Below are 26,031 nucleotides of genomic sequence, written 5' to 3' on the forward strand. Positions count from 1 at the left end.
AAGGTGACGTGTTCAGATGTCTTGTTTATCGGAGATATTCAGAAAAGCATCAAATCTTCATCATTTGAGAAGTTTGAATCTGACAATATTTTGTTTTGATGGAAAATGGAAAAATGACAGTAAATGAATAAACAATAAATCAGTTATCAAATTGTCAAATACCAGCTGAGTTTGTTTCAGTATCTGTCACCTCTGCCTCCCCCCTCAGGACCCCTCCACTTGAGCCAGCAGCATCATGGGAGGTTCCACCTCCTCCCTTGTTGAGGAGGCCGAGGGTGACGCTGCACCCCGGGGCGCTGCTCTGCCCCCCTCCCCCATCATGGGATGTCTGAGGAGCAGCCAGAGCACCTCCATCCCTCGGCAGCTTCCCAGAGCCAGCAGGCACAGAGAGCGCAGGTAAGACAGACTGAGGACAGGGAGGACAGGGGGGACCGAGAGGACAGGATGGACAGGGAGGACAGGGAGGGCACAGCTGTCTGTGTTCACATAATCAGAACTCAGTTCTGTACATTCAGAGCGCTCAGCTGCTTCTTACCAGCTCATAAACAACAGACACTTCCGTTCCTTCACTAAACAACAGACACTTCACTTCCTTCATTAAACAACAGACACTTCAGTTCCTTCACTAAACAACAGAGACGCTTCACTTCCTTCATTAAACAACAGACACTTCACTTCCTTCATTAAACAACAGACACTTCACTTCCTTCATTAAACAACAGACACTTCAGTTCCTTCACTAAACAGAGACACTTCACTTCCTTCATTAAACAACAGAGACGCTTCACTTCCTTCATTAAACAACAGACACTTCACTTCCTTCATTAAACAACAGACACTTCACTTCCTTCATTAAACAACAGACACTTCAGTTCCTTCACTAAACAGAGACGCTTCAGTTCCTTCACTAAACAACAGAGACGCTTCAGTTCCTTCACTAAACAGAGACACTTCACTTCCTTCATTAAACAACAGAGACGCTTCACTTCCTTCACTAAACAACAGAGACGCTTCACTTCCTTCACTTGGGACAGAAAGCTGCTCCCAGCCTCCGTTTACTGCCAGTTTTCTTGGGGGTGCAAACACCCATCCCACCCCCAGAGCCCCCGCAGGTCACGGTCCGTCTCAGCTTATGTGACTACATTATCAGCAAACAGCAGAGATGCGGTCCTGAGGTCCCCGTGGACTCTGACAGGTTCTACATCAGACCTGAATGGACAGAAGAAGTCTCAGTGCTAGAGACACACGTCTGTTTAGATCAGGAGCAGGACTCCAGGACAACACAAATATTAATATTAAAGGCCAACGAAGGCTGTCGGTCCTGAGACGGTGCTGCTTATTAATTCTGTGTGTACCAATGAGTGATTATGATGATTTATTAATGTTATTGCACCTTAAGTGTGACGGCAGGATGTTTCATTTATATTCTACAGTTGTGAGGACGTCCTGGGCTCCAGTATATCCTCGTGAATTTTTCATGAGTTGGTCGATATAAAGTAAACCCCAGCGTCCCCGAGTTTTGTTCAAATCTCCACTTATTAATTATTGCTGTATCTCTGTCTGATGGAAGTCTTCTGCTGCCACGTTGTCCCGTCCCTCATCAGACTTCCAGCAGGAGTCAAGTTACTCTGACAGGAAGCGTAACGCGACCGGGGGAATCCCTGATGACTGAACTGTAGACGTTAGTCTGGAAATGCACACACATGCTTTCCAGAGGGAGTTTGGTTCAATGCATGACGATGAAAATGGACCAGCAGAGACATCTGGAAGAAAACATCTGTGCAGGAAAGTCTCTAAATATCAGGAGTGTTTGTGGAGCTGTTGTTTCCAGAGGTTGACATTAAAGTCGCATCAAGCAGCTGGAGGACGAGCTGCAGCAGAAATACGTCTCTAAATGCATGTAGTTGTTTTCTGAAGCTGGAATATGTTAGAAAAACATCATATTGTATTCATGAGTAAAGCCAACAACGTTGCATATTGATTCATATAATATTATATAATACACTTTATTTATTCAGCTCCTTTCAAAACCAGGTTACAAAGTGTTTCACATGGAAACAATCAACACTACAACTGAATAAAGTCGGACAACTAAGTAGAATAAAATAACGAACAATAAAATGAAATATATATATATATAAACAAGGTGATAATGATCAAAAGAGAGAAATAAACAGATAAAACTGAAGAAATGAAAACGTAGTAGCAACAAAACAACAAAATGCTTTTTAAAAAGAAACGTCATCAGATTTTATCTGTAAGGTGTGATCAAATAATTAAGTGATAATTAATAACAATTTTTACTCCTTTTGCGCTTCAGTAAATAAATGAAATACATGAAACCGAGACGCTCTTCAGTTAATTTGAAGACCAGTTGTTGTTTACAAGTCGACGGATGTGAGTTTTGTAGGAAATAATAAAGGTACCCCGGGGACGGACTGAAGTAAACTAATATAAATATAAAGCTAAATGAAGTATTTCTGCCTGTTATTATCTTTGACCTTCTAGGTGCAGATTAGACTTCAGTAAATAAATAAAAGACATAAAATCTACACGGATGTTTGGAGGCACCGATCAGTTTTGAGTTTCAGTGTATTTAGCAGGAAGTACTGAAGGTAGTTTGTAAAAACCTCCCGTACAGCAGCAAAGCGTCTCTGCGTCCTCCGTTTCCACCTCTGTTCATGCTGACGTCCTCCCCGAGCTCCTCGTCTCAGAACTCGTCCACGTCGGACTCCGCTGGAAGTTTCAGGCTCGATGCCGAAGCCGCTTCGAGCAGCCAGAAAATGTGGGCCAGCCTCCACATGAGGTCCCTCTGGCTCCTCCAGTCTGGATCTCCCTCCGGATGCCATCACGCAGATGATCTGAGGCTGTTCTGGAACATAAATCTTCGATGTTTAACAGTGTTTTTGTACCAGATTCAGAGTTTTACGAAGAACTGAAGGCTCTAAAGCTCCATCAGTGTCTGTGAGGGACCAGTTAATGTTGTTGCTGTAGTGCAGCTTCTTGTTTCATTTCCATATTCATGCATTTTAATTCTGTCCTCCGAGCCACCGCAGGGTATAGAAAAACACAAGAACTGCTAATGCATCCATTTATTTTTGGATCTTTCCCTCGTTCCTTCCTCCTTTTCTCCTCTTGGGATCGGACAGTTACATAAAACCAGAGTTCAGCTGAAGACAGCCAAGATATCTTTCACGTTACACTTGTTACTAGCAGATATTTGTGTTATATATACATATATATACATATATATGTATATATAGGTAGGTATTATATCAGTGAATGTGACCACTGTCACGCCGAAGTCACAGGAAACACCTCAAACTGGAACGAACCGTCCCTGAATGATCCTCCTGACACACTGAAGGGTTAATGTCCTCCAAAAAACGTTCTCAGAGGACGACAAAACTCTTATATATTGTTATTATTATTATTCTTTAATCAATTAAACTGATCAACTGACGAAGGCCAATATAAGAGGAGACTTGATTGATCTCAGAGAGTGAAAGTCACATGTAGCAGCACAGAGACGAGAGGTAAGGAAGCAGATAAAGAGCTTTTTGAATGAGAGGTTACATTAAAATTATTATTATATTAGTCTCATATATAATATATGTGCAGTACATGTCATTTACAGACACGATACAGTAGTAATACACTACTACTATATATGTATATATATATATATATATATATATATATATATATATATTCTATGAATCTGAAGTGTTGTTTTCTCCCTCAGTTTCTCTTCTGGTTCGATGCCCCTGCAGAGGAGCCAGTGGGCTTGTGGCTGCTGTACTTTCCTCAACGCAGCCGGCGCCCCCCGCTGCTCCATCTGCGAAGCCCCTCGGCGAAGACCTGACCCCCGCTGGATGTGGCAGGGGACCAGCAGGGAGGACGGCCGTTGGTCCTGCCCGCGCTGCACGCTGGCCAACCCCCCCGACAGTCTGGCCTGCTCTCTGTGCGGCTACAAGGGAGCGCTGGACCAACCCCGGGGCTCGTCTGAGGACCTGCCCCGGCCTCAGCGCTCCAGTAGCTGCTCCGGCCCCCTGAGGCCACCATCGTCTGAGCCCTGCAGGCAGCAAAATAAAAAACAGCCCGAAGGTGCAGATAAGAACAGCCTGGTCTGGGAATGCTCCAGGTGCACTCTGCAGAACACCCCTACCTCCATGTCCTGCTCTGCTTGTGGCGGACCACGCAAACTCTCTCTGCCCCAAATCCCCGTCGACAGCTTGCTCGTCCCCGAAGTCTGCAATCAAACAGGAGCACAACAACCAGAACCTGCAGCGGGGGCGCTGTCCCTTTCCATATGCACCCGAGGAGAGTGTTTACCGGTGGAAGCTTCGTATCCACACGCGAGCTCCTCGGTGCCCAGCGCAGCGTCTTCAGGTCAGAATAATCCTCTTCCCTGCAGTCGCAGAGAGGTGCCCCCCCCAGAAGGCTGCCTCAGTCAGACACATAACTTAAGTCCGTCTCCGTCGACGCTGGCTGTCTCTCATCTCTCTGCCCAACCAGAGCTGCTGCCCGGCCGGCGGCTCAGCATCCTGAAGGAGGAAATGTCCCCCCTGTCTCCTGCACCAGAAGCCTCGGCGTCGTTCCCGCCAGGTGGAGTCCCCGTCAGCAGGACGGAGGAGTGGTCCTGTCTGGCCTGCACTCTCATCAACAAGGTCAAAGCCAAACACTGCCTGGCCTGCCACACTCCTCAGCAACACGGCACGACGCTGAAAGCAGCTCTGTCCCCGAAGAGGAAGGAGAGCATGCTGGTGGAGGCGCTGCGCCAGAGTGACGAAGGAGAGGCCAAAGAGCTGTGGGAGAACATCGTCAGCTTCTGCAGAGAGGTTCGTATTCCTGTCCCAGGTGAGCCCTTCAGCGACAGCACACAGTAAACGTCACTCTGAGAGTTTGTTTTCACATCCAGCTGCTGAAGGAGGAAACGTCCTCTGAGCTCACCTTAAATCTCAGGTTAACACCTGGACGTACCTGCAGGATTCTAGCCAATCAGAGTCCAGGATGAAACTAGACACTGAGGACACATCTTATGTCCAGATGTTAAACAATATTAGGATTTTTAAGAATATTTCATAAACACTTTGCGCCATGAATCTGAATATTGACTCCTTGTCACACTGTTATATAAACAATATTTTCTCATATTTTGTGATGGCGTCTGTTACATTTCTTTCTTCTTCATTGCACTTGAGGTCCGGTTGTATCTGTGATTTGATTCCTTCTCCCCCAGAACGCGGTGACGTTTGTGGACGACAGCTTCCCTCCCGGTCCGAAGTCCGTCGGCTTCCCGCTGGACGACAGCGTCCAGCATCGGGTCAAGAAGTGGCTTCGTCCTCAAGAAATCAACTGCTGCAACTTGAGAGAGCGTCCGGTAAAGTGGTCCGTTTTCCGCACGCTTCGCCCGTCTGACATCCTGCAGGGACTTCTGGGTAACTGCTGGTGAGTCAGCTCCACATTAGAGAGCAGAACGGATGCTGCTGAATCCACTCACGCAAAACAGATGTTTCCTTTGAACTCCAGACGGATCCGGAGCGGTTTCTCAGCACTGTGTCTGTTTGGAGAGCAGGTTCCTGAGTGCCTTGGCTGTTCTGGCTGAACGTCCCGAGCTGGTGGAGAAAGTGATGGTGACTCGCTCGCTGTGCGCTGAAGGAGCCTATCAGGTGCGTCTCTGCAAAGACGGCTCGTGGACCACGGTGCTGGTGGACGACATGCTGCCGTGCGACGAGAACGGCCACCTCCTCTTCTCTCAGGTCAAACGTTCACCGCCGGGCTGTTTATTATGTTCATGTATCAAGCAGGAGGACATATGTCAAAACACACTTATAGGAAGTCACGGCAACAGATGAGTTTATTATCACACCAACAGTAATGTTACTGACGCAAAAATACACGAAAAATACCTCCAGGCTGGATTTACTGCAGCTTTAATGACGCATGCTGTATTATATATTTATCACTCGGTGTCTGCAGGGTCGCTCCTCACTGCACATGCACTTAAATAACAGCAGGAGAACACAAGAAAGGCTGTTTTCATTCTGCAGGTCGCACCGCAAAATAAACCTATAACTAATCATTATTAATATGAATATATACTGTTTGGATCCAAAAGAACTGTGTTTTGTCAATGAAACGTGAATTTAAACTCAACAATGATTATATTTTTTATTTTTGAAGGCTCTCAGTGTGTGTGTGTGTGTGCACCAGTTGTCTTTTGGATAGTTCAGGAGGTTCAGGTTCAGGAGATAATCCTTCTCCCCCTCCTCGCCCCCCTCCAGGCCCAGCGGAAGCAGCTTTGGGTGGCTCTGATTGAGAAAGCGCTGGCCAAGCTCCACGGGTCCTACTTTGCTTTGCAGGCAGGTCGCGCTATCGAGGGCCTGTCCACGCTGACGGGGGCCCCCTGCGAGTCTCTGGCCCTCCAGGTCAGTGCCACCAACCCCAAGGAAGACCCCATTGACACAGACCTCATCTGGGCCAAAATGCTGAGCTCTAAAGAAGCAGGGTGAGTGACAGGAAGTCTGTGAAAACACTGAAACAGTCTCTGTTGAAAAGTGAATCCTAACTCTTTTCGTGCTGCTAGTTTCCTGATGGGGGCATCTTGTGGAGGTGGAAACATGAAGGTGGATGACGCAGAGTACGAGTCTATGGGTTTACGACCACGCCACGCGTACTCTGTCCTCGATGTGAGAGATGTAGACGGTCACAGGTGAGGACTCCAGTGATATTACAGGCACACAGAGGCAACACATCTGAAGGCAGAGCTGAGTGTGACGGGAAGCAGTGCCTTTTTAAACCAAACCGTTCAGGATATGTGCAGCAAAGGGATTAACACCAGAGGAGGATTTTGCTGCAGGAGGTCTGAAAGGTTTCTGAGCAGCTTTTGATGCTTTTTTCTGCTGTAAAAAAGTTGGAATCCATTGCAAATTATTTCTGCTCTCCGTCAAAGAAGAGAAAACACAAACGGTTTGAAGCTGCTCTTTTAGAAAGGCTGCAGCAGTCTGACTCTTTCTCTCCCGAGACACATTCTGCCAACACCAAGTGCAAATCTGTGAAATGCTGCCTGACTAGTTAACATGAGGCTGTAACTGTAACACACAGCGTCTTACATAGAAGTGGAAACTTTAACCTCTGCTTCCTGTTCCAGATTACTGCAGCTGAGGAACCCGTGGGGGCGCTTCTCCTGGACCGGACCCTGGGCGGACGACTGGCCAAACTGGCCTCCACACCTGAAGAGGGAGCTCTGCGCCCAGCGGGCGGAGGACGGCCTGTTCTGGATGGACTTCCTGGACTTCATCAGGTGCGTCAGCAGGTTTCTAGTTTAAAGTCTGTGTGATTATTTATCATTTATGTTACATTTTTAAACTGTGTCAAACACTCTGAGTGTTAGTCAGAAAACAAAAAGATAGAAGTAATGAAGCCAAAGTCCCATAATGCATCTGGGTGTGTGTGTGCAGGTACTTTGACTCAGTGGATATCTGTAAGATTCATTCAGACTGGCAGGAGGTTCGAGTGCCGGGCGTTTTCCCCCGCGGAGCCGACGTCCCGGTGACGGTGGCGTCCATCACAGTCCTGGAGAGGACGGCCATGGAACTGGTTTTATTCCAGCAGGGCAGCAGGTGGGACGGCGTCCACAGTTTAACCTGAATCTCTATTTCACAAACACTAAGCTGTCAACATGATGTGTTAGTGTGAAGGGATGTTTATAGACGCAGGCTGCACCTCCTCATCCTCGTCTGAGCTGAAGTTAGAAAAATGACTCCGATATCTTCTCATGTCCAGTAACACACGTTTAACAAAGCCATGTCAACAGTAAACCGGCCAGAGAGAAGATCTCGTCCTGACGACTCTGCTGGGAATCATGATTTATGTCTGACATTGTTTTTCCACAAGAAAGTTGAAAAACCCAAAAAACTCCAAACTAGTTGTGATGTCATGAATCCTGCAGGTACGTCCAGGTGTTACCCTGAGATTAAAGGTGAGCTCATGTATGAAACCTTCCTCTTCCTCAGGCGCTGGGACACTGCAGAGAGCCACCTGCTGGATTTGTGTGTGCTGGTGTTTCGGGTCTCCTACGACAGCTCAGGAACCCTGATGCTGGGCCGTCTGCTGGCTCACAGCCGGCGCTCCGTGAGGAGGTTCGTGGGCTGCGACGTCATGCTGGAGCCGGGGGAGTACGCGGTGCTCTGCTGCGCTTTCAACCACTGGCACAGCGCCGTCACAGAGGGGACGAGTAAGAAACACAACAGCTGCTGATTCAAATCTGCATCTTTATACGTTCAGTAACATTATGAGAACAAAGCCGGCCGCTTCACCTCCGACAGGTTCTTTCACTTTAAATGAATGAGTTTAATCTTAATTTAAAATAATCCAACAATTCAGAAATCACCTCAACGGCCCTGTGAGCTAAAAGACAGCTGGTCAAACACATTATGGTGAGATCGTCTCCTGCGGGACATTATTTGAACCACTGATGTGTGTTTTCAGCGAGCTGCAGGTCGGACGTTCCTGGTTACATGCTGGCAGTCTACAGCTCCAGACTGGTGATGGTGGAGCAGGTAACAGCCTCCAACACCACCATCGCCGACGCCATCGTCCAGTTGACAGAAACCAAAGGAGAGAGACACGAGGTAACATATAGCATACTGACAGTACTGACAGACTGTTACTGTGATACTGACAGTACTGACAGTACTTACAGACTGTTACTGTGATACTGACAGTACTGACAGTACTGACAGACTGTTACTGTGATACTGACAGTACTTATACACTGTTACTGTGATACTGACAGTACTTACAGACTGTTACTGACAGTGCTGACAGTACTTACAGACTGTTACTGTGATACTGACAGTACTTACAGACTGTTACTGTGATACTGACAGTACTGACAGACTGTTACTGTGATACTGATGACAGACTGTTACTGTGATACTGACAGTACTGACAGTACTTACAGACTGTTACTGTGATACTGACAGTACTGACATACTGTTACTGTGATACTGACAGTACTTATACACTGTTACCGTGATACTGACAGTACTAACATACTGTTACCGTGATACTGACAGTACTGACATACTGTTACTGTGATACTGACAGTACTTATACACTGTTACCGTGATACTGACAGTACTGACAGACTGTTACTGTGATACTGACAGTACTGACATACTGTTACTGTGATACTGACAGTACTTATACACTGTTACCGTGATACTGACAGTACTAACATACTGTTACTGTGATACTGACAGTACTAACATACTGTTACTGTGATACTGACAGTACTTATACACTGTTACCGTGATACTGACAGTACTAACATACTGTTACCGTGATACTGACAGTACTTACAGACTGTTACTGTGATACTGACAGTACTTATACACTGTTACTGTGATACTGACAGTACTTATACACTGTTACCGTGATACTGACAGTACTAACATACTGTTACTGTGATACTGACAGTACTTATACACTGTTACTGTGATACTGTAGGGTCGAGAGGGGATGACGTGTTACTACCTGACCCACGGCTGGGCGGGGCTCATCGTCATGGTGGAAAACAGACACCCCAGACATCACCTGCATGTGTCGTGTGACTGCAGCGACAGCTTCAACGTGGTGTCGACGCGCAGCAGCCTCAAAGCCATCGACAGCATCCCTCCCCTGCACAGGTTGACTGCAGCACACAGCAGGTTCACACACACACACACACACACACACACAGTGTGTCAGGTCTGAAGATCAGCTCATGTTTCATGTTGTTACAAACTCAAACTGATCTGAAAGAGACGATTCAGAGTCCCTGAAGGAAGTCTGGGTTAGCTGCTGTCCCTAAAGTTGGCACATGAATGAAGCAAGTATTTAGTAATTACTATTTAAATACGTAAGTATGTGTCAGTGGTTTTCAAAGTAAAGGTACAGCTTCTTCATCAGGCAAACATGCATCTGGACATGAAGCCGGTTGTCAGACTGCACAGTGTGTGGACAGCCTCTCCTTTTCCTTTGGATGAGCTTCGTCATGGTGATGCTTTTCTTGTTCACGTACGCAGACACGACAGTCGATCCAGGTCCAGGTTCATCTCGAACAACAGATCCAGCAGTTTATAGTTTTACAGCTCTGGAACGTCACTGTTTTACCCTCTCAACAGTAGAAAGACAGCGTTCATGTTACACAGTAATCTAACAGGAAGGTGAACTTGCATCTATTTGCCTCATTGAAGACGTCAGAAATATATAGTTTCATGTTTAAAAAGGCTCAGTCCTTTCCTCAAACCGCTGCTGGCTGTAGTTTTATATATATCAGATATATCAGGCTGTGACACACAACACTTGTTGGTTTGAGTGTGAACACGAGAACATCAGCAGACTTCGAATGAAAGAACAGAAACATGTTCTGCGTCGTTTCTCTCTCAGACAGGTGCTTGTGGTTTTGTCTCAGCTGGAGGGAAATGCTGGATTCTCCATCACACACAGGCTGGCTCATCGTAAGGCCGCCCAGGCTTCTCTGGGGAACTGGAGTCCCTCCAAGACGACACACAGTCCAGCTCTGAGCCCAGAGACGGCAGGTCTGCATCAGCCTCGACCCCTCTGATGGGTGGATCTGCTTCATACTCTAGACCAGGATCAGAAGATCTCAACGCGGCGGCAGCTTCTTTAAAGACCAGCCCAACACTTTAGGAATTGAGCTTGTTTGTCTCATTTGGACTCTTTTGCAAAGAGGCTGACATATTTAAAGAGCAGGCAGACTTCGGTCACGAGTGCTGATCCAGTTCTACGAAGGTTTCTAAGAGTCAGAGCTCCTCGAGGACAGGAATAATCTCACTGCTCAAATTAACCCTCAGTGGGTCATGCAGCTTTTTAAAAGTCAGGTTACAGCGACGACTGCAGTCATTCTGATCCACTGTCGGCACCTTTCAGAGGGACTATTTCTTTGGTTGAAAGTCGTCACTATGGAAACTGTTCACATTGTATTCTGCGGATTATTCAGGGTTAAATACTTCCACTTTATTTCATCATCACTATTGGAAGAAATTCAGTTTATTAACTCATTTAAATGTACTGTGATGAATCAGCTGATCGAACTCAACACTGTAGATGAACACCAGAATGAAATGTTGTGTTTTCCACCCAAAACCACATAACAGACTCCAGCAGCGCCTCGCTGGATTTCATTACGACGTCATACAGGAGCTGATAGACCTTATTCTTTCAGGCTTATCATTTTCCACATGACAGACGTTTTATGGTTCATCTCAGATCATTTTTTATTTACTTTATTTTACTTAAACGAGTGCTGGATAAGAAAAATAAAGTTAGTGCATAAATGTAACTCCCAGGCCGGCTGGATGATTCTCGCCTCTGCGCTGCCTCTAAATGCTGTATTTTGTAATAAGTGTTTTTGTGAGAAACGCTGCAGAACAGATGCTTCTAGTTTGTAGTAAAACTGAAAGCTGCCACACAAACTGTCTGTACAGGTGTGAACTGACTGAGATGATTTATTTCTGTCTTCAGAGCAGCTCTGCCTCCAGCGAACGTCCAACCCATAAACACACGTTGCACATTCCTCCACAGAGACATTTAGAACAGATGATACACATGCTGCACTTTATATTATAAATTATAACACATTTCAGATCACAGGATGGTCTTCAGGTCTTAATTGCAATGGTGATAGAAAAATAGAAGTTATTAACTTAGTTGTGTCTGAAGCGGCTGCCAAGAATATTCACAGTGATGACACAAACATGGTGTTCATCCTCTCAGTATTATTCAGTCTTAATACTTCACGGTGTTTAAATAAAGTCTTTTAGTAGTTTTAGAGACTGGACGCATTAGCACTTTACGAACTTTAAACGATGCTGGATTCTCGTGTTTTACTTTGAAAGGAGATGTTTTGAAAAACTATTGTGTGCTTATTAATGATTAAAATGATTAAAACCAGTTATATTGTTAGACAACATATAAACTATGCAAATGTTTGAAAGCTTGTGATGCTTCGTCCATTAAAATGTGATAACTCATCTGTTATATTTCAGATTATTATTGTGTTCCATTTATTTATTCAAGATGTTTGGAATTAATTATTTATTTATATTTCCTTCCATAATAGAACCTGATGATGATAATGACGTTAGGCGTGTCACCTGGTGACGCGTTGTACGTCACAGATCAAAGCCAAAACATCTGGCCCCTCGCACGTCTCGAGACAACTTGTAGCTAGGTAGTTAGCCACCTGGCTAAATTACATTTAAAGCTAATGTTTCTGTAACAGCAGCTAACGTTACGCAGAATAAACCTTGACTTCATTCAGTGTCGTCAAACAGCAGCGACTCAGGTACGTGAGTGTGACGTTATTAATCATGTCGCTGCACGGTAACGTGTCTGTGTCCGCTTCAGGTCGCTGCTCGGTGTGTTCATGTTAAATAACGCTGTTTGTTGGCTTCAGGGTGGCGGACACTGACCAAGAACATTTAGGGGGAAATCAGGAATTAGATGGGAGACGTCGGAGAGGCAGCTAACGTTTGCTGCATGTTAGCAGTGATTCCCTCAGGAGAGCAGCAGCAGCAGCTAACATCTGACTAGCTTAACTAAATGTGAAATATTTCACATACAGTATAGTAATATCTGTTTTGTCTGTAGTATCAGCAGATTGATAATCGATAATAGTCAGTAACATGCTGACACAGTGATCAGACCTGAAGAAGGTACGCAGTAACTGAAGTGTGAGTGCGCCAGACTGCCTGATGTGTTTGAGGTATTTAGTGTTTTGATTAACTCATCCAGTAAGAAGTGTGAGTTTCCGTCGTGGGTTTCCAAGTAGGATTAAATATCAACTTTACGGCTCTATCGGCAGGTCGTTACCGGCTGTAGGTCGGACCCACGTCGGCATGCAGACCTTTTCCAGCTCCAGCTGCTTTGTTTGCTAATATTGTGATTGACACCTTCCTCCTCAAAACTCCTCCCTCACCTGGCTCCGAACTACGGTCATATTTTAGACTGAAATAGATGAGTAGACCTCCGAAATACAGTCAATGGTCTTATTATAAAAAGGTTGAATTTAACAGACTTTATTTACAAGGAGACCAGGCCCATAAATTATAACTGAAAACATACAAATCTACACAACATGCTGGATACACATCATACAAGTCAGTGCAAATATGGCAAATCAATGCTTGACTTTTTTAGAAAGTTCACATTTAACACATGCTGTTTCTCTCAGTCTGTCGTGGGTCTGTGTTGGCAGTCTAACTAGAGGGGTTCAGTAGGCGACAGACTTATTGGTGCTGTTGATCTCAGTTCCTGTGGATCCTCTTCAGTCATCAGGTTCCTCTTTTGGCTCCTTCAAAGATAATTAAGCAACCGTTGCTCTTTTTGACAGTAATGATGGAAGTATGGATCCAGTAAATGATGGAGATTCAGGTGAACTTCTCAGGGATCAACCCGGAGAAAATAATTGACATATGTATATATGTGTATGTCTTCCTCTTCTGCTGAGATGTCTTTATAAGCTCTTCTGTCCTTGTACTCCTTCAATGTGTTTTGTGTCTTATTTGTGTTAATGAATAAAGTACACGAACAAAAACCTGACTTACAGCTGTACACATAAGTCAAAGTGTACAGTATGTTTTATGGTAACGAGACTTTGCCGTTAGTTAGAAACAGAGCTGCCAGTACCTGATTGATATTCTGCCCACCAGCTGTTTAACTGATCTGGCATCAGATCTCCTGCAGACAGTCATCGCTTCTCTTCTGTCAGACGCTGGAAGCTGCAGTTATTAAGCCACTCATGTATTCAGGGATCAGTCTAGACGCCTCACTAGTGATGGAGGCTCGTGTACAGGCTCACGTCAAACCTCCAATTTAAGTAAAATAATTGGAAAGGACGTTTTTGAAGAGCTTGTTGGCCCTGAAGAACTGTTTGATGATTTTGAACCACAGCACAGCAGTAGCTGCTCCTCTTCATCTCCTAAATGACCTCATGTGTTTTTGCTGTGTTGTCTCAGTTTCTGTCCCGTCTGTCGGACCTGAGCGTCAGGATAGGGAAGCAGAGTGAAGGGGCAGCTGCCGCCGGTGCAGCGAGCCTGGCGGACAAAATGTCAGAAAGTCCGGAGAAAAGCGCCTCGGTGTCGGCTCAGGAGCTGAAGGAGCAGGGCAACCGCCTCTTCCTGAACCGCAAGTACCTGGAGGCCACAGCCTGCTACAGCAAAGCCATAGTAAGGACCAAGTGATGGGGGACATGTGTCCTTGTGTCTGTGACTGAAAATGTACGACGTCCAAGAGTTTATCCTAAAGATGTCTCTTGAAGTGATGGTTTCTTTACCTCAGTATTGTATTAATGTCGTGTAGTGAGGTTATTAGGATCAGAGAGACGGGACTCAGACCTGACTGAGGACCTCGTTTCCTGCGATGTGGCAGGACGTCTCTCATTCAGAGCTTCATGAGTCTGTGCTGGGATCAGTATCTGGACAGAAACAGTTCATCCCTACAGTACTCATGTTTGGTCTTTCCCTCCTTTAGAGCCACAGTCCCTCCGTCCCCGCCTACTACACCAACAGAGCGCTGTGCTACGTGAAGCTGCAGCAGTACGACAGAGCTCTGGCAGACTGCAGACAGGCTCTGGAGCTGGACAGCCAGTCGGTCAAAGCTCACTTCTTCATGGGCCAGTGTCACCTGGAGATGGAGAGCTATGACGAGGCCATCGGCAACCTGCAGAAAGGTACGAGGGGTTAACTCATGTTTACGTCTATCTCACAGCTTTAGTTACGTTACAGATTAAGATTTTACATCCAAAACCAGTGAAGAACCTTTAACATATGATGCAATGTGAAAAAGTAAACTACCAAACGGTTCATAACATTTGCAACTATTTTGATAAATGAAAATAGCTAACAAACATTTGCTGCTTTCCCTCTGAATGCTGTTAATAATTGTAATGCCTTGTTAATAATGTGGAGCTTTGTGAAGGCGTCACTTTGGGCTCTGGGTCATTGTGATTAATCGACTGATTAATGGAGAAAATAATCAGCTGTCGCTCTGACGTTCACGATGTTCACGACGCTCTGACGTTCACGATGTTCACGACGCTCTGACGTTCACGACGCTCTGATGTTCACGATGTTAACAACGCTCTGACGTTCACAAGGTTCACGACACTCTGATGTTCACGATGTTCACGACGCTCTGATGTTCACGACGCTCACGATGTTCAGGACGCTCTGATGTTCACGATGTTCACGGCGCTCTGCCGTTCACGACGCTCTGATGTTCACGATGTTAACAACGCTCTGACGTTCACAACGCTCTGATGTTCACAAGGTTCACGACGCTCTGATGTTCACGATGTCCACAACGCTCTGACGTTCACGAAGTTCACGACGCTCTGATGTTCACGACGCTCACGACGCTCTAACGTTCACGACGTTCACGACGCTCTGATGTTCACGATGTTCACGACGCTCTGATGTTCACGACGCTCTGATGTTCACAACGCTCTGACGCTCACGATGTTCACGACGCTCTGATGTTCACAACGCTCTGACGCTCACGAGGTTCACAACACTCTGACGTTCACGAGGTTCACGACGCTCTGACGTTCACGAGGTTCACAACGCTCTGACGTTCACGAGGTTCACGACGATCTGACGTTCACAACGCTCTGATGTTCACAAGGTTCACGACGCTCTGACGTTCACAACGCTCTGATGTTCACAAGGTTCACGACGCTCTGACGTTCACGACGCTCTAACGTACACGACGTTCACGACGCTCTGATGTTCACGATGTTCACGGCGCTCTGACGTTCACGACGCTCTGATGTTCACGATGTTAACAACGCTCTGATGTTCACAACGCTCTGATGTTCACAAGGTTCACGACGCTCTGATGTTCACAATGTTCACAACGCTCTGACGTTCACGAAGTTCACGACGCTCTGATGTTCACGACGCTCACGACGCTCTAACGTTCACGACGTTCACGACGCTCTGATGTTCACGATGTTCACGACGCTCTGATGTTCACGACGCTCTGATGTTCACAACGCTCTGACGCTCACGATGTTCACGACGCTCTGATGTTCACAACGCTCTGACGCTCACGAGGTTCACAACACTCTGACGTTCACGAGGTTCACGACGCTCTGACGTTCACGAGGTTCACAACGCTCTGACGTTCACGAGGTTCACGACGCTCTGATGTTCACAAGGTTCACGACGCTCTGATGTTCACGATGTTCACAACGCTCTGATGTTCACAAGGTTCACGACGCTCTGATGTTCACGATGTTCACAACGCTCTGACGTTCACGAAGTTCACGACGCTCTGATGTTCACGACGCTCACGACGCTCTAACGTTCACGACGTTCACGACGCTCTGATGTTCACGAGGTTCACGACGCTCTGATGTTCACGATGTTCACGACGCTCTGATGTTCACGACGCTCTGATGTTCACAACGCTCTGACGCTCACGATGTTCACGACGCTCTGATGTTCACGACGCTCTGATGTTCACGATGTTAACAACGCTCTGACGTTCACAACGCTCTGATGTTCACGAGGTTCATGACGCTCTGACGTTCACGAGGTTCACGACGCTCTGACGTTCACGAGGTTCACGACGCTCTGACGTTCACGACGCTCTGACGCTCACGATGTTCACAACGCTCTGACGTTCACGAAGTTCACGACGCTTTGACGTTCACAAGGTTCACGACGCTCTGATGTTCACGACGCTCTGATGTTCACGACGCTCTGATGTTCACGATGTTCACGACGCTCTGATGTTCACGATGTTCACAACGCTCTGACGCTCACGATGTTCACGACGCTCTGACGTTCACAACGCTCTGATGTTCACGATGTTCATGACGCTCTGATGCTCACAACGCTCTGATGTTCACGAGGTTCACGACGCTCTGATGTTCACGATGTTCACGACGCTCTGATGTTCACGACGCTCTGATGTTCACGATGTTCACGACGCTCTGATGTTCACGATGTTCACAACGCTCTGACGCTCACGATGTTCACGACGCTCTGACGTTCACAACGCTCTGATGTTCACGATGTTCATGACGCTCTGATGCTCACAACGCTCTGATGTTCACGAGGTTCACGACGCTCTGATGTTCACGAGGTTCACGACGCTCTGATGTTCACGATGTTCACGACGCTCTGATGTTCACGACGCTCTGACGTTCACAACGCTCTGATGTTCACAAGGTTCACGACGCTCTGATGTTCACGATGTTCACAACGCTCTGACGTTCACGAAGTTCACGACGCTCTGACGTTCACGACGCTCTAACGTTCACGACGTTCACGACGCTCTGATGTTCACGACGTTCACGACGCTCTGATGTTCACGATGTTCACGACGCTCTGATGTTCACGACGCTCTGATGTTCACAACGCTCTGACGCTCACGATGTTCACGACGCTCTGACGTTCACGACGCTCTGATGTTCACTCTGATGTTCACGACGCTCTGACACTCACGATGTTCACGACGCTCTGACACTCACGATGTTCACGACGCTCTGATGTTCACGACGCTCTGACACTCACGATGTTCACGACGCTCTGATGTTCACGAGGTTCACAACGCTCTGACGTTCACGAGGTTCACGACGCTCTGACGTTCACGACGCTCTGATGTTCACAACGCTCTGACGCTCACGATGTTCACAACGCTCTGACGTTCACGAGGTTCACAATGCTCTGACGTTCACGAGGTTCACGACGCTCTGACGTTCACGACGCTCTGATGTTCACAACGCTCTGACGCTCACGAGGTTCACGACGCTCTGACGTTCACGAGGTTCACGACGCTCTGACGTTCACGACGCTCTGACGTTCACGATGTTCACGACGCTCTAACGTTCACGACGCTCTGATGTTCACGAGGTTCACGACGCTCTGACGTTCACGAGGTTCATGACGCTCTGACGTTCACGATGTTCACAACGCTCTGATGTTCACGATGTTCACGGCGCTCACGATGTTCACGACGCTCACGACGCTCTAACGTTCACGACGCTCTGATGTTCACAACGCTCTGACGTTCACGAGGTTCACGACGCTCTGACGTTCACGATGTTCACAACGCTCTGATGTTCACGATGTTCACGGCGCTCACGATGTTTACGACGCTCTGACCACACAGTGAAAGAAGTGATGGACAGATGGACGTTAACTCGTAGCTTGTCTTTTTGTCTTTTTCCAGCTTATAACCTGGCGAAGGAGCAGCGGCTGAACTTTGGAGACGACATCCCGAGCGCTCTGCGGGTCGCGAAGAAGAAACGGTGGAACAACATGGAGGACAGGAGGATCAACCAGGAGAGCGAGCTGCACGCCTACCTCTCCAAACTCATCCACGCTGAGAAGAAGAGGCAGGCTGACACAGATTGTTGGGGTTTTTCTTCCCTGAATGATTCTTCTCTAAAGTAAATGTTTGTTTCTTCAGGGAACTGGACGGCTGCCGGCAGAAACAAGAAGACAAGTCAGACGACGGCAGGATTCAACACAACCCCAACGAGATCCACACCAAACATGTAGGCTGTGTCCATAAAACACAGACTTCAGATTCTGACCGCTTTATTATCATCACGTCTCACATTGAGTTCATTTGTAACACGTTTATCTTTCCTCTTTCTCCTGTATCCTGTAATATATCTTCATTTCTCCTCCAATAACTCTGGATCTATAATGATCTATATCAACAACCAGTACCTTGATATATTTCTGTCGTATTTATTTATTAATTTGCTCTCGTGTACAGAAGATTCTGTGATTCGTTTCATTCCAACATTCACTCCATCTTCAATCTTAAATCTTGGTTCCAATAAACATTAATAGTCACTATGTTTTGTCTTTGTAACATCACTGACTCTTTAATTCAGTAAACTGTAAAGGAAGTTCAGTCAGGCTGTTCTGTTGAGTTCACACGGGGGGGTGTAATAATAATAACTAATATATAACCTGCTTTGTGACCTACACGTGTTTCTCTGCAGGACAAGTATCTCTCAGACATGGAGGAGCTGTTCTGTCAAGTAGACGAGAAGAGGAAGGTCAGTGATGATGATGTTGCTGATGTAGAAAAGAGGGTGTAAGAAGTTAAATGTGAGATGTTATTGTGTTTGACAGAAGCGTGAGATCCCGGACTTCCTGTGTGGAAAGATCAGCTTTGAGTTGATGAGAGAGCCCTGCATCACCCCCAGCGGGGTCACCTATGACAGGAAAGACATCGAGGAGCACCTTCAGGTAAAAACCAGTCCCACTAACTTTAGTTCATTCTGCAGTAGAAGTGCTAATACCACACTGTACAAATACTCTGCTACAGTAAAAGTATGTAAGTATTAAAGCAGTAAAAAGCTGGACTTAATAAACTGTTGAGTTTCATTAGAACAAAACATCATATGTTATAAACTCTGTGTGTTTTCATCTGTAAAGTCAATATTTCCTCTGAGATGTGGAGAAGTAGAAAGACTCAAGTAAAGTACAAGTACCTCAAAAGTGTACTTAAGTACAGTACTTTAGTAAATGTACTTGGTTACATTCACTTCCTTCAGAAAGTCCCTGAAGAGCTACTTCGATCTCTACGTTAATCTAATATTAATGATAAAACATTATTTATAACTTTCATCCAAAAAGATGCAAAACGATGTGCTTCACAAAATAATAATAAAAATACACAAAGAACAGATGCAAGAAGTAGGAATGTTAAAAAAGAGGAGGATTTTAAAGAGATTTAAAAATCAACAGTGAGATCAAATGTAGAATGAAAAGTTTGAAAAGACTCATTGTAATGTGTAAATATAAATATCAATATAAATATAAAAGGTGTGTTCGTTGTTCTCTTGCAGCGAGTCGGCCATTTTGACCCGGTGACGCGCACTCCCCTGACCCAAGATCAGCTCATCCCAAACCTGGCCATGAAGGAAGTCATTGATGCTTTTATTTTGGAGAACGGATGGGTGGAGGACTACTGACCAATGAGAGGAAGGAAGGGAAGTCACGCTGTCAGTTTGTGGATGGAGGCGGATCAGTGGTGTCCTGATGGTGCTGTTGCTCCGTCATGACTTTAAGAATCGAATCACTCGTCCTCTAAACTTTTACACTTTAAACGCAAGTGTACATACATGAAACGAGGAGAAAGGGACGAACTTTAACCCACAAAATCAAGAAAAAGCCAAAAAAAACCAACAAGATGTTACAAGATGATCACTGGGCTTCTGAGGCGTCACTAGAGGGCGCTGAAGGTCAACCTGCAAATACTCAAGAGTACTCAGATCCCTCTCAACAGTAGCAGTACTACAGTATAAAATACTCTGTTACATTTTTACTTAAAAGTAAATACACTTAAGTATCAAAAGTAGAAGTACTTATTGTGCATTGAGAGTTCTATTATTCTATTGTTATTATTATTATTGATGCATTAAGATGTAAACAACAGTTTAACAGCTGTTTGAGGTGAAGCTCATTTTCATTTCTTGGATTGTTCATATGTTTTGTTTGTAAAATCTCATCGAAAGAGAAACTAAAGCTGTCAGATAAAAGTACCAGATGAAGTGTAGTGGAGGAGAAAGTAGCATCAAATGATACTCAAGTGCAGTACAAGTACTTCCAAAACGATACTCACTGATTCATCGTCCAACCGAATCCCACTGCAGCTTTAAATGATTGTATTGTTTCTGTTGGTGGCAACAGGTCGTGACAAAGAAGCACTTTAAGTTAATCAAAGTTTTAAGGTTCAATGTTCATTTGTATTAAAATACAGAAATATACAACAATCCAAACGTATCAGACATTTAGACTGAAACAGATTCTTGTGTTTGACTTGATTTCTCCGTCACTGTGTTTGACAGAGAGCAACAGCCCCTTTTTGTTTCTGTGCTGTGTTTCCAGGGACCAGTAAGACCAACCAGTAGGACCAGTAAGAGCTCATCAGCTGTCAGGCTTTAAATGAGATGTTTGAGGACCGTCTGTGATCAGCAGTGACGTTAATGTGTCCCAGTATTGATCATCAGTTGGTGCAGTAATCCAAACCGCTGACTACAATCCCATTACTCCCTCACAGTAATCAGATTATATATAATCATCATTACACCAGTAAAGTGTTGCGTTTGCTGGCAAACTGAAAGAGAGGAAAGTGTAACGCTGTGGCTGAGAGAGAAACTGGACGGAGAACCTTCTGTTGTAAATCAGTCCATTGAGATTTTCAGATTATTTTCTGGTTTTTATGAGTGGAGTCTGGTGCAGCTTCTTTGTGCAATAACTACATTTGTGCTCATGATTTCTTTTACTTGTTGATTATTAAGTCTTTTTTTTAATAGTTGGTTTTGCAGACTTCCTGTAACGGTGTTTTAAACACCAGGTGTGCACATATATATGACGGCCATCTTGCGTCAGTGTCAAAACAGCTGCCTGAAATCTCATAATTAATTACAACTGTGTGTGTTTTCACTTGTTTCAGCCACAATCAGCTGATTAAATGCTTCTGCTTAAACGTGATGATTACAATCCAGCTGTGACTCAATCAAGATCAAATCTGATTTTCTGTGTTTCTAAAAGACTAACGGCGCCTGAAGGGAGCACATTTACAAAGATGGTTGAAAATAAATGTTTCATGTTTTCTACATCTGAGTTTCAGTGAATATTATAGCATGTTAGCACGTCTGTCAGGTTTATTCATCAGCACAGTTACAGAATCATAATTAATCATTAATAACAGCTGCTGTTGGAAGCTGGACACACGATGTCGCTGCAGTGAAACTTTAATCTGCTGAAATGATCTGCGAACAGTTTCATGGCAGACATCTTTATTCCTGATGCTTCATCACTCTTACAGCTGATCCTGAGACAGAAGTGACAGACTGTGACTGTGTGACGGTGCTGTTAGCTCCTCTGGTCATTCAATACACATTATTATTATTATTATTATTATAATAATAATTCACCTGGAATGTTACGGTGGTGCTTCAGACTAAATCGGTCCATCAGTCTCTTCATGAGGAAATCTGTGGCTGTTGGAGAGTTCTTCCTCCCGGCAGGCTGCACTCAGACAAACTGATCAAACAGATCTATATATATATTAAATAGTGGAGAACTGAAGATGAAGCTCAGCCGAGGAAGGTGGAGATGAAAACGCTGGTGTCCAGGTTGAGGGTGGCGTGCCACCAGCGGTCGGGGAAATACAGAACCTGATGGAGGAACGTCGAGAGTGTCAGAAAACTCTTGTGTTGACTTTAGTTTACAGCCACGTTTGTTCTCTGTCGGCTGGAGAAGCCACCGGGGGGGCTGCTGGGGGTCTAACCCTCCACAGAGTCGCTCCTATGATGGACTCATCTCTTCACTGTGAGTATAAAACAAGCTCACCTCTCCAGGTCTGATGGTGCACTCCAGCGGAGCCTCAGCCTCGGGCAGGTGGGGGTAGGTCTCCGTCACCCAGGACAGGGTGGTGCGGTTCGGGTGGAAATGAGGCTCCTGATCAGGCGGGTAGAGGAACCAACGCTGTGTGATCACAAGCCAAACATTCAGTTCACTACCAGGTGACATTTATCGGAGTTCGTGCGACAAACAGTTGAAATATGAAATAAAACATTCAAACAAAAGAAAAGCAAAGTTATTTTTTCACCTTCCGTCCATAGATGACCTCAGAGAAACCAGGACCGTGCCAGTGGAACGGGACTCCGGTTCCTGGACCTGAAGACCAAACAGGTGCACTTTCTTTAATAATATTAGATATTATATTATTACATAATTTAGATATTAGAGTTTGGAAGTCACAGCGCCACCATGAGGCTGATATTTGAGATAACTTCCTCTGACATGACCACATTTAAATACCTGCAGAACTAAAGATGTTCATCAGCCTCAGCTGGACTCTGTGTTTACTGCTAGTCAGCTAATGTTAGCATGCTAACACGCTAAGCTAAGACGGTGAACATCGGCACGTTAGCATTTAGCTCAGAGCGCCGCAGTGTTTGAGGAGAGACCTGCGATCCCGAAGCTGAGCGCTCCGCTGGTGTGAGGCAGGACGTACGGAGGAGACTCGTAGTGCCGGAACAAACTGTGCCACTCGCTGAAGTTGTTGTCTCCAAAGAAATACAGCGTGTCTGCAGGAGAGAGGAACTCGTCACCATCACGTCTGAACACTGGCTTCAGGGGATTTCACGGCAACTTGTCTGATTATTATTTTGCTCTTTCTTCTGTATATTTCTGCTCCACAGAGGGAAGTCTGTCCATCTGTTTTAACTTGTGGTCAGCAAATCAAAGAGTATCACAGCCAGCTCTTATTATTATTATTATTATTATTATTACTCATCAGTGAGCCACGCTGTTGTTTCCTTCATCACATGAACACACACACTGTAGTTCATCTGGACTCAATCACTCACTAGAGCATCACATGTGGATTCATCCGCCGCTGAAAATAGTCCCCAGCAGATGCACTGTTTCCTGCTGTTCGTTTGATAGAAACTACTGTTTGAGGAAACGACTGAGCCTTTTAAACATGAAACTATATGTTTGTGAGGAGTTTTTAAAGATTGACGTCTTCAGTAGGAACCAATGGGCTGAGAGCTGAGAGCCACAGACAGGAAGTGAGACAGGACTGAGGGACGGACCGACAGGCTGTTGGTTTGAGTCTGAACATGAGATTTGTTGACAGTAACAACAAATAGAAAATATATTGACACTTTTATCCCTCAATGATCCCATGAGGAGAACATTTAATACTGTAATCTGTCTTTCAGTTCATTTAGTTTGTTCTGCACATTGAAAACTTTATCAACTTTTCAAGTTTTATTTATTTAACCCAAAATAACATATTATGAACTTTAAAATCAAACAAAAACACATCATCTGTCCTTACAGCTTTTGTTGAAGACACAAGATTCCCCCCCGAAGACTTGAACAGAAGCTAAAATGCCAAACATTACATAGGAGCTGGTTTTCAGTCTGTTCAAACCTGCAGCCTCCTGAGACAGAGACTACTCACCGCTGCCGAGGGCGTCCGCAGACTGAGGCCTCAGCAAAACCTCCACGTACTCCTGGAAGGGGACGTCCACTGGAACAACGTGTTGAACGGTTAAGATCAATGAAAACAAAGGTGGCCTTCAGGGTCACTGCAGCAGACGCGCCTACCTTTCCTGTAAGAGTGAGTGTTGGCTGTACTGAGCCGAACTCTCCGGCCGCCGAACTCTTCCAGTAAACTCGACTTGGAGCACAAAGACCTGAATTTCTAGAACAAAGTCAGTGTGTTAGCAGTTTCACAGTAGTTCACAGTCGCCTTCACACCGTCTTTGTTGTGTTGCAGTTTGGACCTTCAGGTGAAACCCCGAGGTTTGACTCTGCAGCGTGTACATGCAGGTGGAAAGTACATATACTCAAGTACTGTAGTGAAGTACAACTTTGAGGTGCCGTCTTATTGTAGCTGGTACTTTACTGGATATCGTGACAATAAATAAAAAGTGGATTTTGCTCCACAGTGTTTTCACATCGTGTACACGCTGAGGTACAAGTACACACACAGACGGCGTGGGGTCATGTAGTTACCACCAACGAGTAGGATTCAAATAATCAGTGAGATTTTTCCTTAAAACTTTTACAATACTAATGCGACTGCGTGACTTCCTGTGTTCAGCTCAGCAGCAGGAGGCCGTCAGCAGTGTTCGCAGCCAACGTGCAGTTACTGATTAAATCATGTTGAAATACGTACCGAGTTATCAGTCAGACCTCGGAGGATCACCGGCCTGCTGTACGCATATCTGCAAACAGGGAAAGGAAGTGCACAGATCAGCTGCTTGTCAGGTGAGCAGCCCTCAAATCCCACAAACCATTCTGAAGAAAAACCCTGGAGGTGTGAAGATGCTCCTGAGGTGTTTGTTAGAGTGGTTGTCATGGTGATACTAGTATCTCACATCATGATATTATTCAGTGATATCAGCTCATTATACCGACCTTATAATGAAGTGCTGGTGTGAGAGTGAAGAGCTGTCCAACACGTCGATGTTACAAGGACCTTCATCCTGTAATGTGACATCTGACCTGAGCGACCTGAACACAGAGACAGAACTTTCTATCTGAGTTTATTCCCACTCACGTTCAACACCTCAGAGGATTTAAATGTTGCCCCCCCCCCCCATCTTACTCTGCATTGTGTTCGCGCTTATTTTTCTCGTTGAGTTTCTGTGACGTGTTCCTATGTGCTCGTTATCGAGGTAGACGTTAAAGTGACCGAATTTCAAATGGAGTTTGGTGTGTTCAGTGAGGTAAGCTAAGGGCTAAGCTAGGCAACATTTAGCAAATGGTAAGATTAATTTCATACCAAGAACAAAAACTATAAATGGCAAACATCATGTTATAAAATAAGCTCACAAAAGTGTCCGTTTAACAGTGTTGACACTCACCAGCCGCCTCCGTCACCTGACGGCTCCTCCGCCTTCAGGACGATGAGACATAACAGAAGAAACTGTGTACACGTGTTTAATACAAGCTTATTATAATCCATTCAAAACTGCCCCCGCAAACTTCAATTTAATACGATTCGGGAGGAAATACGGCCGCTTCAGGCTGAAAAGCTGCCATTCTCCCAAATCATGAACCGCCTCCTCGCTTCCTGTCACACATCCAATCAGAAAACACCACATTGTCACACATCCAATCAGGAAACACCACATTGTCACACATCCAATCAGGAAACACCACATTGTCACACATCCAATCAGAAAACACTGTGTGCTGTGTTCAAGTTTCATGGGAACTATGGAGTGCTAAAGGAGTTTAGTCCCTTGTAATGAATTACACAATATTATAAGAGTACATTCTATCAGATATTCTGTTTTTTAGTTTACTATATTATATCTGATATTTATATATGACGTATAGCATGGGCATTTATCTTGTATGTACTATTACAGCTATAAAACTATATATTATATATTCATGTTATGTATAGGCTACTCAACAAGCTCTACAAACATACTACATTAAAAGTCCTGCA

The 26,031-nt window shown here is 45.2% G+C and overlaps 3 protein-coding genes across 4 annotated transcripts; 2 read left to right on the forward strand and 1 right to left on the reverse strand.

Moving 5' to 3' along the window:
• The first annotated feature begins 235 nt into the window (after nucleotides 1-235).
• LOC139300686 (calpain-15-like) lies at nucleotides 236-10,615 on the forward strand. Its single transcript, XM_070923852.1, has 12 exons — nucleotides 236-396; nucleotides 3,746-4,841; nucleotides 5,243-5,451; nucleotides 5,579-5,762; nucleotides 6,288-6,511; nucleotides 6,590-6,715; nucleotides 7,154-7,306; nucleotides 7,464-7,625; nucleotides 8,019-8,239; nucleotides 8,494-8,636; nucleotides 9,517-9,695; nucleotides 10,438-10,615. Exons 1-12 carry the CDS (start codon nucleotides 236-238, stop codon nucleotides 10,613-10,615), a joined length of 3,036 nt encoding a protein of 1,011 aa, XP_070779953.1.
• A 1,729-nt stretch (nucleotides 10,616-12,344) lies between these two features.
• Nucleotides 12,345-21,664, forward strand: LOC139300710 (E3 ubiquitin-protein ligase CHIP-like). The gene is made up of 8 exons (XM_070923880.1): nucleotides 12,345-12,358; nucleotides 14,031-14,240; nucleotides 14,545-14,743; nucleotides 18,253-18,418; nucleotides 18,493-18,580; nucleotides 19,040-19,096; nucleotides 19,173-19,289; nucleotides 19,892-21,664. Exons 2-8 carry the CDS (start codon nucleotides 14,121-14,123, stop codon nucleotides 20,015-20,017), a joined length of 873 nt encoding a protein of 290 aa, XP_070779981.1. The 5' UTR covers nucleotides 12,345-12,358; nucleotides 14,031-14,120; the 3' UTR covers nucleotides 20,018-21,664.
• A 40-nt stretch (nucleotides 21,665-21,704) lies between these two features.
• jmjd8 (jumonji domain containing 8) lies at nucleotides 21,705-25,553 on the reverse strand. Of its 2 annotated transcripts, XM_070923881.1 has the most exons (9): nucleotides 25,439-25,553; nucleotides 24,990-25,085; nucleotides 24,748-24,796; nucleotides 24,174-24,270; nucleotides 24,028-24,096; nucleotides 23,024-23,143; nucleotides 22,663-22,730; nucleotides 22,404-22,538; nucleotides 21,705-22,228 (listed from the first exon to the last, which is right to left on the reverse strand). In XM_070923881.1, the coding sequence occupies exons 1-9, from the start codon at nucleotides 25,537-25,539 to the stop codon at nucleotides 22,148-22,150; spliced, it is 816 nt and encodes a 271-aa protein (XP_070779982.1). In that variant the 5' UTR covers nucleotides 25,540-25,553; the 3' UTR covers nucleotides 21,705-22,147. The 2 variants fall into 2 exon arrangements, with proteins under 2 accessions (XP_070779982.1, XP_070779984.1); XM_070923883.1 differs by lacking the exon at nucleotides 23,024-23,143.
• Between the last annotated feature and the right edge of the window lie 478 nt (nucleotides 25,554-26,031).

The sequence above is a fragment of the Enoplosus armatus genome, chromosome 17 (genome assembly GCF_043641665.1).
Source record: "Enoplosus armatus isolate fEnoArm2 chromosome 17, fEnoArm2.hap1, whole genome shotgun sequence".
Classification (NCBI taxonomy): domain Eukaryota; kingdom Metazoa; phylum Chordata; class Actinopteri; order Centrarchiformes; family Enoplosidae; genus Enoplosus; species Enoplosus armatus.